Source organism: Pseudorca crassidens, chromosome 19 (genome assembly GCF_039906515.1).
Source record: "Pseudorca crassidens isolate mPseCra1 chromosome 19, mPseCra1.hap1, whole genome shotgun sequence".
Taxonomy (NCBI): Eukaryota; Metazoa; Chordata; class Mammalia; order Artiodactyla; family Delphinidae; genus Pseudorca; species Pseudorca crassidens.
Genome location: NC_090314.1, coordinates 33,337,686 through 33,351,297, shown reverse-complemented (window position 1 = coordinate 33,351,297; position 13,612 = coordinate 33,337,686). Strand labels below are relative to the sequence as shown.

Genomic DNA, 13,612 nt, shown 5'->3' with positions numbered 1-13,612 from the left:
GTGGGTGCGTGAGACACCCAGGCTGCGCTGAACCCATCTGGAGAGCCTTCCAGGGGGCAGGAAAACCCGGCTTCTGGCTCAATCTTGCCACAACTTAGCCATGCGGCCTGTGACAATCGACATAACTCCTCTGAGTGTCAACTGCCTCCCCTGTGAAAAATGCAGGCTGGATTCCACACACTCATTTAACTAACAGTTACCAAATGCCAACCATCAGCAGACCCCTGGCGTCAGGGGGCTTACCTTCCAATGAAGCATTTTCTTAGGGCATTTGCACCATCGTAATTTTTCTTATTCTACACAAATAAGTCTATAATAATAGTATCAGCAGACCTTTGCCGGGTGCTACTTGGTGCCAGGCTACCGGCAAAGACTTCTGCATTCCTCTTGAAAACAGCTCCAGGGACTTCCCTGGTGGTCCAGTGGCTAAGACTCTGCACTCCCAATGCAGGGGGCCCAGGGTTCGATCCCTGGTCAGGGAACTAGATCCCACATGCATGCCGCAACTAAGAAGCCCACGTGCCGCAACTAAACATGCTGCAACGATGATCCCGCGTGCCACAATGGAGACCCAGCACAGCCTAAATAAATAAATATTTTTGAAAAAAGAAAACAGCTCCATGTGGGGTGCTCCACGATCCCAGTTTTAAAGGGGAGGAAACTGAGGCTTGGCGGGCCCGAGGTGATTTGCCCAGGGTCAACCAGCTGTGACCAAAGGCAACTGGAGATAGGCTGAACAAATGAGATCTCTCTTGATAAACAGATAAGGTTCTGGCCTCGAAAAATGAAGGAGGAAAATGGTAATCAGGGGAGTGGGGAATGCTTTATTATACATGAGGGTAATTAAGGCAGATGGTGAGTTGCGCCCAGACTCACTCTTGCCCCAAGATGCTAGGCTGTCTCTTGGTTTCTCCACACAAGAAAAAGAACCCAAAAGCTTGAGCAAAATTCTTCCAGGTAGCCAACACTCCTGCCCAAAAAGACCGACAAAAGGATATGACATGATTGATCTCAATCATCCCCATTTCTCCAACGGCTTCAAATTAAGTCATCTTTTTAGAGCAGCATGACCACTTTAATCTTTAAAGATAGAGGGGAGGGAAACTCTTACATATTTTACCAAATGAAGTCATCATCCGGAGAAATAGAAAGATACAGAACAGACCTATCTTCTTCTGATCAAAATGTACTTCACTAATTAACGGCCACTAGTCTCCAAAGAGCTTCCCCTCGACTAGTTAATAATGCCCATTATACTTCACTTGAGATGTGAACATTTCTATCGCAAAGAGGGAGAGATGAACTGCAGGATTCAAAACCCTTCCTTGGGTTGCTCGTTAAAATTCTCGTCAAAACAGATTTTTATTTATGTGATACATTAAAGAATATTATGACAGTCCTAGTATGAAATCTGTTCTTCGCTGCCGTGGATTTTCTTTTGTATTCAGTTACAGTTTCTTTCCACCAGTCTTGTTTTAACACCTCCACGGAATATTTCTCTGGCAAGTGTTAGCACGGAGGGACGGCCAGAGAGCAGAGAAATGAATCTTAACTGAGAGACATGTTGACGCATCATTGACAAGCTCTACACCCAGTCCCCGAGGAGAGGCACAGCTCACCTTGCCACTGAGACCCTAACGCAAACGCACACAAGTTTTACTGGAGACAATAAATAAACAAGGCTTGAGTTAACGTTCTACTCTCCTGCCAGCTGGGTTTTGGCCTCCAACACTCCCTTCAGTCTGAAATCCCCCTGGTCGGACTCAAATTCTATCGGAAAATAACCGTTAACAAGGAAGACGCTCTCTCCACACCCTGCCCCAGTTCCCAACCACCACATCCCATCCTCAGCCCCAGAACCCTCTGAAAGATGCCCTGAGGGCTCGATGTTGAGGGACACCAGTGTCACACAATGTTATGACATCACAGGGGTTGGGCGAATCACCCAACCATGGAACCTCGAGGTCCGGAGGTGCCGGCTGTGGTTCCGTTCCGCACAGCCTGGTGACCGCTCAGAGCGACTCCACCTGCGTACCCCTCGGGGCCCTCGCAGGACAAATGCCGGGAGAGGGCCCAGTTCTGGAGCCAGGTTACACCACTTCTCAACCCAGCTGTGCCTTGGTTTCCTCATCCAGAAAATGGAGGTAATACCAGCAGCCACCTCACAGGGCAGAGGTGAATACGAATACATCATGTCCCTACCACAGTGCCTGGCACACAAACTCAATTAACACTGTCATTATTACTAGACCTCTCACAGGAGTAGTGTGAGGGCCTCACAAAAATAACAAGAAAAACATTAGGTAACTAAACCAGAATGGAAAAGAATACATATATACGTACACACACGCACAGGTACAACTGAATCACTTTGCTGTACGCCAGAAACTAACGCAGCCCTGTAAATCAACGGTACTTCAATAAAAGAAGTTAAAAAAACTAAAACAGCAGATCCCACATATGTTTTATCATACGCCAGCTCTTTTTTTAGGCACTTTACCTTTCTTCATTTATTTACTTCTCACCAAAACTCAATGAGATAGGGAAACTGAGATTTGAGGAAGTTCAAGGATTTGCCCAAATTCACAGTTAACAAGTGGCACAGCTGGGATCCAAACACAGGCTGTTAAGCTTGAAAACAACAACAACGGTGATTAAACCAACAGTAATGATGCTGGTGAGGATGAGAATGCTAATTCTCAAGGCCCTGACCCTGTGCCAGGCTCTTTTACTCTTCACGACCCCCTTCTGAGGGCGTGACTGTCATCACTCCCATTTTACAGATAAGCAAACTGAGAGTAGATGATTTCTCAGTGTTGCAGGACCTGGGATTCAGATGGAGATAGTGGATAGGAAAGTTCCCTGTAAAGTAACGTGTGTCATAAAAGGTACTGTTATGAAATTCCTAGAATTCCATGGAAAGATGTCCTTCCCCAACTGGTGTAATGTTAGCTCACATCCAAAAGTCTGATGATTCACCTAAGCCAACCCAGACTCCGGAGTGGGGGGCACACTTTGACAAGTTTGAGAAATATTGCCTCGTTTTTAAGTTCAGTGCATCCGTGAAAAGCCAAATGCCAGAGTATATTAAAATAAAATATTGTCCTCCTGGTTTTAAAAAAAAATGGGGGGTTGGGGAGGAGCAGCAAGGGAGAGGAGAAAACAGGTCAAACCCATGGTTTGACCAAGTCAGGGATTTTTCCAGTTTCCCTCTAGGGTAATCTGATCCGAGTTCTCGGTGATCAAATGACTAACCTGGAAATTTGAAGATTCACATTTATGGAAGAAACAGCAATTCTTCCAAACTGAGGAAACACTGCTAATCCTGGAAGCCTTCTGAAATGTCAAGGATCACACACAGTTTGGAAAGCAACCTTTAAACACTTAATACGGTCCCAAAGTTTGTGCTCAGTACAGAAATAATCTAACCTCTTTGGTTCATTAATTCTTATTATTTGCTTAAGCTTTAGGGGGAAAAAATGCCTAAAGAAAATATTTCACTATTTTTGTTTAAGGATTTGTGTTTCCTTCGAAAGAGGGAAGGGGAAGGGAAGGGAAGGGAAGGGAAGGGAACGGAAGGGAAGGGAAGGGAAGGGAAGACATGGAAGAAAGAGGGGGGAGAGAGAGAGGGAAGGGAGGGGGGAAGAGAGGGAAAGAGGAAGGGAAGGAGGCAGGGAAGGAGGAAGGAAGGAAGGAGGGAATCACATGGCAGGCCCCAACCTGAAATTCTCAAAATACCGTCCACGACAGCCAACTATTTCTTCATTAATGTACAGAACCATTCCTTCCTTTGCACGGCTCAAAGGTTCCACTTCTGGGAGACCATGCTTAAAGAAATAAACTGAATTTGCTAAAACCACAGCACTATCCCTTTATGACCTACAGTCAAACGCTTCACCTTTTCCCCTTTCCCTTGAAAGAGCGCCAAGACCACAAGATGCGGAAAAAGTATTTCTTCCGATATTACCCGGGGAAGAAAAAAGTATGATTAAAAAGTGCAAATTTAGTGTGGAAGCCATAGGTCCTTTAAATTTCACCTTAAGCTCTATGCAGCTGTGATTTGTGGCCACACCTGGCAAGCTCAGTGGAAATTATGTTAACTACACACTTGGGAAAAGGTGAAGGCCTATCTCAAGCCTTTCAGCAAGCCTTGCAGTACCACTCCTACAAAGGGACAACGTTTCCAGCACTTCTCCGCCCAGGCACCAGCACCTGCACCAAAGAGTAGCACTGCTGGCTTCAAGTATGCCCAGATTTACCCAACCTACCTGAAACCAATACATCCAAACACTTCCTGTCAGATTGAGGGCTTCATGGGTCTACAAAGTTGTTTTTCCAAGAAAGGACAAGCTGTTTACTTAAATTCTGCTCCCCTCCATAAACTCTAAGTTGTAAGACCTCAGAAGAGTACCCTCCAACAAAGAGTCACGAGTAAATATCCAACTTTTCCTGATACAATCTCAGCGATGCTTAAAAAATAAATAGAACACTTGCATAAATATTGCAACAGATGGAGCTATGTCCTCCCAGGAAGGATCGGGCTTGCCCCTGCCCCCAGCTGGATGCTCAGAACCCACCTGGGGACAGCTGACTTGCAGACGCACGGTTATTTCACAGAGCGCCTGCCCTGGCCTCTCCACAGCCACGTGCTGATACCCTGAAGAAACGGTGTGCACCAGGTTTCAACGCTTCCTTGCCAGTGCTCTGTTGGAAACTTGAAATCCTTGGCAACCACCTCGGAGCGCTAAAATCCTATTACTGATTCTCCTACTTACCTTGGGTTGCGCTCGACGAGGAAATGCAACTTTGGGGTCAATCTGGGGAAAAAATGCAAAAGCAGGAGTCAGCTGCATGACTTTGAGGGAAGAAAAACAATTCTGACTAATCACCTAGTTATTAATCACTCATTTCTCAGGCTTTTAACCCAGCTTTTAGTAACTTCTCAGGCAACTTAAAAGCTTCCTTAAAGTTTGATCTAAACTGCAACGGTCTCTCCCAAAATGTAACGAACACAGTGAGCCTTTCTGAAACATCCCACCATGAATTTCAATGTGTAATGCTGTAACACACCAGATCTCATGTGTTCTTATTCAGGCAAGGGCTTTGCTTGCATTAGGGCTTCATGCATCTAATTTGCAATGCATGGCTGGGAGAAAAGATGAGAACATCATCACTGGAAAAAAAAAAAAAAATCATAACCTGAAATTTACATGGAAGACCCTTCCAGCAGCACGGAACTGGATGGTAGTTCTTCTCCTCAATGATAACGAAACAACACAGGTGGGGAAGGGGATTCCAAAATCTTTTTAAGTCAACAATGTCCAAAAAACTCCCCATCAACATGCAACACCATGCTCTGCTTGAATTAATTCACTCATCTTGGCAAAAGTAAAATTACCTAAGATAAGTCAAAAGGATAGTTCTTTCTGTAGTTATACCTCAAAAGAAAGCAGGTGTCAAAAACTACAGAGCCTGAGTGGGTTCTTAAAAATAATAAATTAAAATAAATGGAAACATCGGACATAAATGCACCTGGATTTTCAAAATCACAGGGGGTAAAAATCTATGAGCAACCTAAACCCATATTAGAAAAGTAAGGCTGTTATGGGGAGAGGATAAAAAAAAAAAAAAAATTACTGAAAAAAGCAGTCAGAATCTAGTGCAACACTTAGGATATTCCCGCTACCCCAACCCCAGTCTGAACGGAAAAACTACCAGTACACCAGATCAGACATCTGCAGATCTGAATCAGGGACTGGCTTTAAAACTCTGAACAATTCCCACAGAAGCATTTGAGTCTAATAGGCTGATTCGGGGCGGGGGGCGGGGGGGGGGAAGTTGTTGGACAGAAAATATGGGTAAGGAAAGAATGAAAAAATATTCCCATTGTTAGTTTTCATTAGTTTTCTAAGTGTCACAAATCTCTGGGTAAAATTCAACACGGAGCGTGGCACGAATACAGCTACAAGTTATTTATTTATCCGCTTTGGCTTTCATATTAAAATTTTCCCCTTTTAAAATGTAAATCTCAACCTTGTTTTCAGTTCTGCCATGGGGGGCGGGGGCGGGGAGAGTAATGCTTTGGGAAAAAGCACAGAGGAGGGGGAAAGTCACACCAGAGCTAACTCTGTTCCCAGACTTAACAGCCCCTAGGACCTAACCAGTAAGACATAAAGATTTACCACTTTTATTAAGGTAGTTTAAAGACCTCATAAAAGTCTGCAGCATGTTTTCCACCTTTAAACATCACCTGAGAAATGAGAGATTACTTTGCAAAAACTAAAACAGACAAAAATCTCTGATCTAGTAAACTACCCTTTCGTGGAGATTAACATTACCACAGCTACAGGTATATTCAGCACAGACTAGGAGCTGTCGACAGGAGAAATACAACAGGTGTGGATTTTCCATTCTGTTGACCAAACGTAAGACAGATATGTCTTTTCATAAACACTCTCCCAAAGGTTTTTTTTTTTTTTTTTTTAGCTGATCAGCACACAACTGCAATAATAAGTCACCTTGTTTGTGGGGTAAAAAAGGTGAGGAACGTGTCAGAGGTGAGGGAGCCAGAGGAGAGCAGGGAGAAGTAAAGAAAGCAGACCGCTAAAAAATTATATAGATCTACAGTTACAAAACTCGAAGCCAATTCAGAACTCCTGTATAGGGTATTGCGGTAACAGCGTGTTATACCACAATGAGAGATCTTCTGTGGGCCAAGTGTACACGCTGAGATCTTAAAAGGAGAGGACGGGTCGAGAGAAGTAAGGCAAATCCCAACCTTTTGTACATCCCTGTCAACTGTTTTTTAAAAACGAACGAAAAAGAAAACTACCAAAAGTGAAAACATTAGTTAGTTAAGTACAACTCTACTTACTGTAGCTACAAATCCTCTAGGAAAAGACTAGGGTACTATTTTGGATGTGAATGGCCGTTACCTAAACAAAGCTTTTAAGGTAACAGTAAACAAGATCCTCGTTTCCATGTCAATAAACCAACCGCTTCTGCCTCCGGCACTGAACGTTGAAACAAAGTCAAAAGCTAGGTTATACTAAATAATAGTGACCAAAACATGTCTACAAACAATTAGTGAGGGAAAACTGCAGGCGCTGCATCTGATACTGAGGGAGATGACCCACCAGACACAACAGAAATCAAATACTATTAATACTTCTCCCACCCGGGATGGACAGAGGGGTGAATAATAAATTCCCGAATTTGCCTTGAAATATCTTTCCTCTTTAATTTTACTAGCTTTTTGAACTGTCTAGCCAAGAAGTCAAAGAGATAAAAATTCTTCAGACATCCGTTATCACCCTGCAAATGACTGTCCCTGAAATTAAATGATCTGAAAGTACAAAAAGGCTGGGCCACGAGCTAGGACAAGTTCAGTGCAATTAATAAAGCAACTTAAAGTGTGGGCCTCTTTTTTGGGGGGGGGGCGGTGGGGGGAGAGGAGGCATGCACCTGACTTCTGATCAGAGAAAAAGGGTAAATTTGCAAAATCAATTCAAGGGTACCAAAGGTGGCCAGGTTCTCGTCTTCTCTGCCATTCAGTGTTAAAGCCAAAAGGGACATGAGAAGATCACTTGTTCCACTCCTTTATTTTACAGAAGAGGAAACTGAGGCCTAGAGGCAGGGAACAACTTGCCCAAGCTCTGCACTGGCAGCTGGGACTAGAGAGAGATTCCCCACCCCACCCCACCCCTACCCCGGCCCCCATCCCACTCACCCACCACAGAGAGGTGAAGTCCCCAGCAGCCCAGCACTGTATCCCAAAGTCACCTCCGGGCCCCTGCCTTAAGGCGGATGAATAAAAACCGTGGGGAAATTCTAGTAGACAAGGAAGGCAGGAGAGCCACAATAAAATGCTACGAACTCCCCTTCTTCTCCCCCATTAAATGTATTATTATACACTGATACTTTCTTCCCTTCCTCTTCTGACCTTAGAGACTTTTATCCCCTCAACAATGGACTTTAAAACCTTCTAATGCTGTAAAAGTACCCACACTCAAAGGATCTGAAAAAGAAAAGAAAAAACAAACAAACAAAAAAAAACCCACTTTGAAACCCAAGACCTTATCAGCCTTAGATTTCACACCATCTGGAGTCACCCACTGGATGCCCAGCTTGGATCTGGGAGGTATCCTTTCCTTCTCAAACCACATTCCAAATCCGAAGTGCCCAAGAGGAACCTGTTGCCTGGACTGTGATTAGTGCCCCCTCACCTCCTCCTGTCCCCAGTCCCCCTCGGCCATGAAGCAAGTTGTGCCTTCTAAGAGCCGATTCCCACAGCCACAGTTGGTAACGCGGGCTGGGCTCGGCTGACAAAGAAAAGTTGCCTCTGATCGGTGGTGGAGTTTCTTCGCAGGGTCCTTTGGCCCGGAAGATAGCCTCTCCCCAAGCCGACCCCTCCCCCAAGCCTAGGCCTGGCAGCATCTGGGGCTGCAGTGGGACAGGCTCTAAAAAGAAAACCCCAAATCCAGCCTTTGCCGCAAACTTTAGGACCGACTTGCAACCTCTGCTTCAAAGTACCCAGTTCTCAGCACAGAAGCAAAAGAAGACACTGTCTCTTTAAATTGGGCTGTCAATGCCCAGATCGGTCCTGAAAAGGGGCAAACAACAACAACAAGGAAAAGCAACCTACCGTCTTGGAATCTAACTCGTGGTGGGGCTGACCTAATACTTTATCTACACTTGCTGGGTCTGCGAACGTGACGAAACCGAAGCCTCTGAAATGAGACAAAGAGGGAGAAAAACAAACAAGAAAATGTGACACCATCGAGAGCAACAAGGAGCGAGCCCTAATGCAGAACGGAGAGCAAAGTTGCCCCCGCTCACCCCCACTCCCCACCCTCCCCACCCCCTCCTGCCTACAGCCCTCGGCCTCGCAAGGAAACACATCAAGGTTAATGGGGGAAGTGGAACGGGGGCAGGGCGGGTGGAGGTAACTTGGAGAACGCTGGTGTCTCCACTCTTTCGCCACCTCAGTCTCTCTCCTCCTCCTCCCCTTCCCTTTCTTTAACGCTTTGTTTTATTCCGAAGAAACCCAGGCACTTAGAGACGATCCAACCAGCTTTCTAAAGGGGCTTAAGAGTTCGGGGAGTTGGGAGTGCGGGGGAAGCACACATTAAAAAAAACAAAAAAAACAACTATGTGGAAAGTGAATGAAGCTGAATGTCATTTGAAACAGGAGAAAAAGAAGCGACGGGAAAATGACTTAAAGCGGAGATGTGGGCATCTGTGTATCCAGAATTCAGCCCCAATTAACAATAACCTTTGGGGTTAATGGAGAAGGGGGGAGGATGGAGCGACGTTCGAAACCAGCCACATGCCTGAGCCCCATTCTAAATCCGCTTAGCTACTTCCGAAGACACCTCCAAAAATAACACTTAAACTTTGTTCTAAAATAAAGACAAAATCCAGAAGGGAATGCTTTACCTGGAGCGTTTCGTAGTGGGATCTCTCATGACCATACATTCTCTAATTTCTCCAAATTTGCTAAAATAGTCTCTAAGGCTATCTGTAGAGAGAGAAAGAGAGAGATTGGGGGGGGGGGGAGAAGGTGTGGAAAAAAAAAAGCAATGCAAATTTTGATCAAGGACAAAAACCAAAAGTAGTTTTCTGTTGTTATTCTGGGTGTTTTTTTTTTTTTGCACACGCGGGGGAAATTCGGCAACAGAGGTCGCGTAGAGGGCTCGGAAAGGATTTGCTATTTAAAAAAATAACCTTGCACAGGAGAAGTGGGGAGCCAATGGCGAGGGGGGGCTCCTACACCGGGATAACAAAGAGCAATAAAGAAGCCAAGAAGGGGGGGACCCAGGCGTCCCCCCCTCCCTCCCTTACCTGGTGAGGTCTGCCAGCTCAGTCCACCGATAAACATTTTACTAGAGGGAGAAAACATAACAGAAGTGAGCACCGATGTCAGATCGGCCATTTTGACGTGTAACTTACAAAAGCTAAAAGGAAAGCGGGGAGGGGGGGGAGCGAGCGAGCGAGAGCGCGGAGGTGGGGTGGGGGAGAAGGTGGCGGCGAAATGCAATCCAAAGGTGTGTAACTTCCACGGGGGGGGGGGGGGCGCGGGAGGGGGGGGGGCGCGGGAGATGCCCGGCTCCGCGCACCGCCGTCCCCGCCGCTGCAAGGAGAGCGAGCCCGAGGCGGCGCGGTGGGCAGCGGCTGGAAACTTACCCGGGGTCGTGCTGGGAGTCGTTGGCGCTGCCCGAGGTGCCTTGGCTCCCATTTGCCTCCATATCTGAGCCCCCCCGCCCCCCCACCCCCAAAAAACCGAGCCCCACAGCGATCGGAGCGGAGCGGCGGCCGGCTCCGAGCCCCGAGATCTCCCGCTCCCTCCTCCCCCTCCTCCTCCCCCCCGCCCGGGCTCCTCCGAATCTCTCTAAGAGCGGCGGAGCCGGGGCAGCGGCGAGAGCCGTCACACGTGGGCTCGGCTTAGCTCAGCCCCGCTGCTCGCACACCCCCCGTCCCCGCCCCCCCGGCCCATCCCCACCTCTCCCCCTCCTCCTCCCCACCCCCATCCCCTCCTCCTCCTCCCCCTCCTCCGCGGCGCACGTGGGGCGGAGTTCTAGAACGTCGTGTAACCAATGCCGGTGACGTCACGCACCCCGGTGCGGCCCCCGCCTGCCCGCGCGCGCACACTCTGCCCCCCGCTGCCCGACCCACTGGGGCGGTGCGCGAACCCCGCGGCCCGAGGAGCCCCGCCTCCGGGCGGGCCGAGCCGAGGGGAGCGCACCCCGACTTCCCTGGATCACATGGGCTGCGGGGGGCGGGTGGATCGGGGGAGGGGGAGGCGCGGGGAGCTCGCCGCGGCTCCACACTGGGGCAGGGGAGAAGATGCCCCCCACCCCTCTAGTTCGGCCTCTCCATTCAAGTTCCCCGGACCCGGCCGCCGGGATCCGGGATGGCAACAGCCGCCTGCCCGGCTCTGCGCCCTTTTTCCAGCCACCGCGCAGAAATTTAGGTCAAGGACGTCGGGATCAAATCCAAACCCTGGCGCTCCTCGGGCAGCCGCCGAGACCCCCCAGGATCTTGGGGCTTCAGGATTGCGGAGACTCTCCCGCACAAACACCAGCCACAAGTTTTATTTTCCTTTCGCGCTGGAAGTTCTCTCTGGCTCTCGCTCCGCACCGGCACGTACCCGGCAGAGGTACGAATCCTTGCCCGGGAAAGGTTATTTTGGAACTTTGAGGAAACTGTCGCGATTCCAGTGGTGAGAAAATGCCGAAGAAAGGGTTTCCGCGTTAATCATAAGGCGCTTAAAAAATATAATAGCATAGGGTTATAGAGGTCAAGGTCAAATGATCGGAGTTCAAATCAAAATTTTTTGTATAGAGAGAAATAATTTGGGAGCATCTCTGGGAGGGCCGGGAAGGATGGTTATTTCAGGAAACCCCTCTCCAACCCGTTTGTTATATATATGTTATTGTTTCTATGCCGAGGTAGTAAAATGCATGAGATGTGAATAGCCCAAGCCCCCACCATCTGGGGATGTAGCTGAGGGTGGCAGAAGGCTTCAAACACACACCCCCGCCACCTTGGGAGCAGTGTGGTGTGGCACAGGTCCTGGCACACAGTAGGTGCTTAATAAATGCTGACTTTTATCCTTTCCCGCGCTGAAAATTCCTAAAAGACAATTTTGTAGCTACCCAAAAACATCGCCCACTTCTCCAGCAGATTTCAGGCCGGCTAAATTCAGGCTGGATTCAATCTGTGGGGTATTTAAAACAATAAGGATATAATTATCCTTATTGTTTTTAATTATTACAATAAATTGAGTTAATATGGCTTAAGGGGGCAACGTCATTGAGTATTTGTGGTTCATCAAATACTCAAATTAATGTTAAGCATGAACTGATGCCCAATTAACACTTTTCCACTAATTTTCGTAGGATTAGGATACAGTGGAATACACTCAACCCCAAAACGGTACCAAATCCGCTGTGGGTCTTTGAGAAATGGACTATTCGGAAAATACCAACATCAACCAAACCCGTGAGTGACCAGGCTCTTAATCTCCCTGTCTCCTAAATTGGGATAGTTCTTCCTTGACCGCATTGATAGGGTGAGGGGAGGGTCTGAAATCAACACATGGAAAAGTCCCTTTTTCATTGAAAGCCTATATGGGTTGTGCTTGCTAGCATATGATTTTTAGAAGGCACTTTAAAACTTTACACCAGAAGCCCAAGCATTTTCCAATTCACTCCAAGCTGCTTCCCAAGTCATCTGGGGTCCCATGTGTTGAAGAGCCAGTTGTTACTATGGTAATTGTTTATTATGACTATTCTCAATAACAAAATGCAGACAACAGAGCTAATGGGATTTTGTGGGGGATTTTTACGCTAGAACCACAGATCATCAGAGGTGGAAAGGCCTTTCCTGATCCACCCCCCTCATTTTACGTCAAGGGCCCAGAGGAACCAAGCTTACCAGGCTACACCCTACCCACCACCTGTCAGTTCCTTAGAGGAGCTCTGGCCATCAGTCCCATGCCCCTTGGCTCTGCTGCATGCATATTTATTCTGCCCTTAACAAGGTGAGAGTGGGGTGCCCTTGTTCCCTGTTGTAGACCTACACAAGCTGAACTGAATTAAATTGCGGGAGCTAGCCCTGCAGTTATAAAGAGGAAGTTAGATCTTAAATCACCAATTCTGCATTGTTTTTATTTATTTATTTTTAACTTATATGCAGTAACATTTACTCTTCTTGGTCTATAAGTCTGAGTTTTGACAAATGCATGGAGTCTAGTAACCATCACCATAAAGAGGTTACAGGAAGAGTCTCATTGTCCAAAATATTCACTCTTGCTGCTCTTAGTTTCTTATCATTATGCATTTCTCCTCCAGCTCACTCACTTAATGTAGCCCCTGGGTCAGGAGAATTCCAGGACCACATCAGTCCTCCACCCTCTTAAAGTTTCAACAGCCCATGACACTGTTGGACACTGCATTCTTTGTAACTCACTCTTCCCTTGGCATCCTTGATGCCCACATTCTCCTGCCTTTCCTCATACGTCTCCTGCCTTTCCTCCTCTCTTTGCCCTGACTCCTCCACCTCTGCCTTTCCTTTAAATAGTGGTGTTCATTCTCTCCCCTAACTACACACCCTCTCTGGATGAGATCCCCTGAAGGATGGGTTAATTACCATCTACTTTCTGATGCCACTCAAATTAAAATCTCCAGCCTGCCCTCCCCACAGAACTCCAGGCTCTGGTTAATTTCCTATTCATCATTTCCACTTAGCCTTCCTTAAGTTACCCCAAACTCCACATTTCCAAAACCACATGCATGCTCGTTTCCCCTAAACCTGAACCTCTTTTAAAGTTTTCTCCATGAACAGAGCCCCAGCCATCTTAGAGACAAGGTTGACCCCTCTCCAGGTTGACACCTTCCCATGTGCAATCCATCATGAAGCTCTGTTGGTTTTACTTCCTCAATGTCTCTCAAATTCACCTTTCCTGCTACTGCATCTCAGATCTCCCACTGGAGCCCGTGCAGTAACCTCCTAAATGCTCTTCCCACACTCATTCTTACTCCACTAATATGCCTGGAAAGCATTCCCTGACCTCTCTGACCAGGTTGAATCCCCCTCGGTATGCACTGTT

General features: G+C 47.2%; 2 protein-coding genes across 17 annotated transcripts in view; one reads left to right on the top strand and one right to left on the bottom strand.

Moving 5' to 3' along the window:
* MSI2 (musashi RNA binding protein 2) overlaps window positions 1-10,447 on the bottom strand; it is a 389,103-nt gene extending 378,656 nt beyond the window's left edge. For 4 of the 13 annotated variants that reach the window (XR_010937429.1, XM_067715518.1, XM_067715514.1 and 1 more), the window contains exons 1-5: window positions 10,186-10,444; window positions 9,844-9,884; window positions 9,439-9,520; window positions 8,645-8,729; window positions 4,776-4,817 (exon numbers count right to left, since the gene is read on the bottom strand). Coding sequence is in view for 11 of the 13 variants with exons in the window: in XM_067715518.1 (XP_067571619.1) it covers window positions 4,776-4,817; window positions 8,645-8,729; window positions 9,439-9,520; window positions 9,844-9,884; window positions 10,186-10,247 (312 nt within the window). In the remaining 2 variants the exon portion in view is untranslated. Of the gene's footprint in view, window positions 1-4,775; window positions 4,818-8,644; window positions 8,730-9,438; window positions 9,521-9,843; window positions 9,885-10,185 lie in introns of all 13 variants that reach the window. The other 9 variants (XR_010937428.1, XM_067715517.1, XM_067715512.1 and 6 more) reach the window with 4 other exon arrangements.
* A 184-nt stretch (window positions 10,448-10,631) lies between these two features.
* Window positions 10,632-13,612, top strand: part of LOC137213077 (hepatitis A virus cellular receptor 1-like) — an 89,183-nt gene continuing 86,202 nt past the window's right edge. For 2 of the 4 annotated variants that reach the window (XR_010937777.1, XM_067717441.1), the window contains exons 1-2: window positions 10,632-11,158; window positions 11,901-12,003. The gene's annotated coding sequence lies outside the window, so the exon portion shown is untranslated. Of the gene's footprint in view, window positions 11,222-11,900; window positions 12,004-13,612 lie in introns of all 4 variants that reach the window. The other 2 variants (XR_010937776.1, XR_010937775.1) reach the window with 2 other exon arrangements.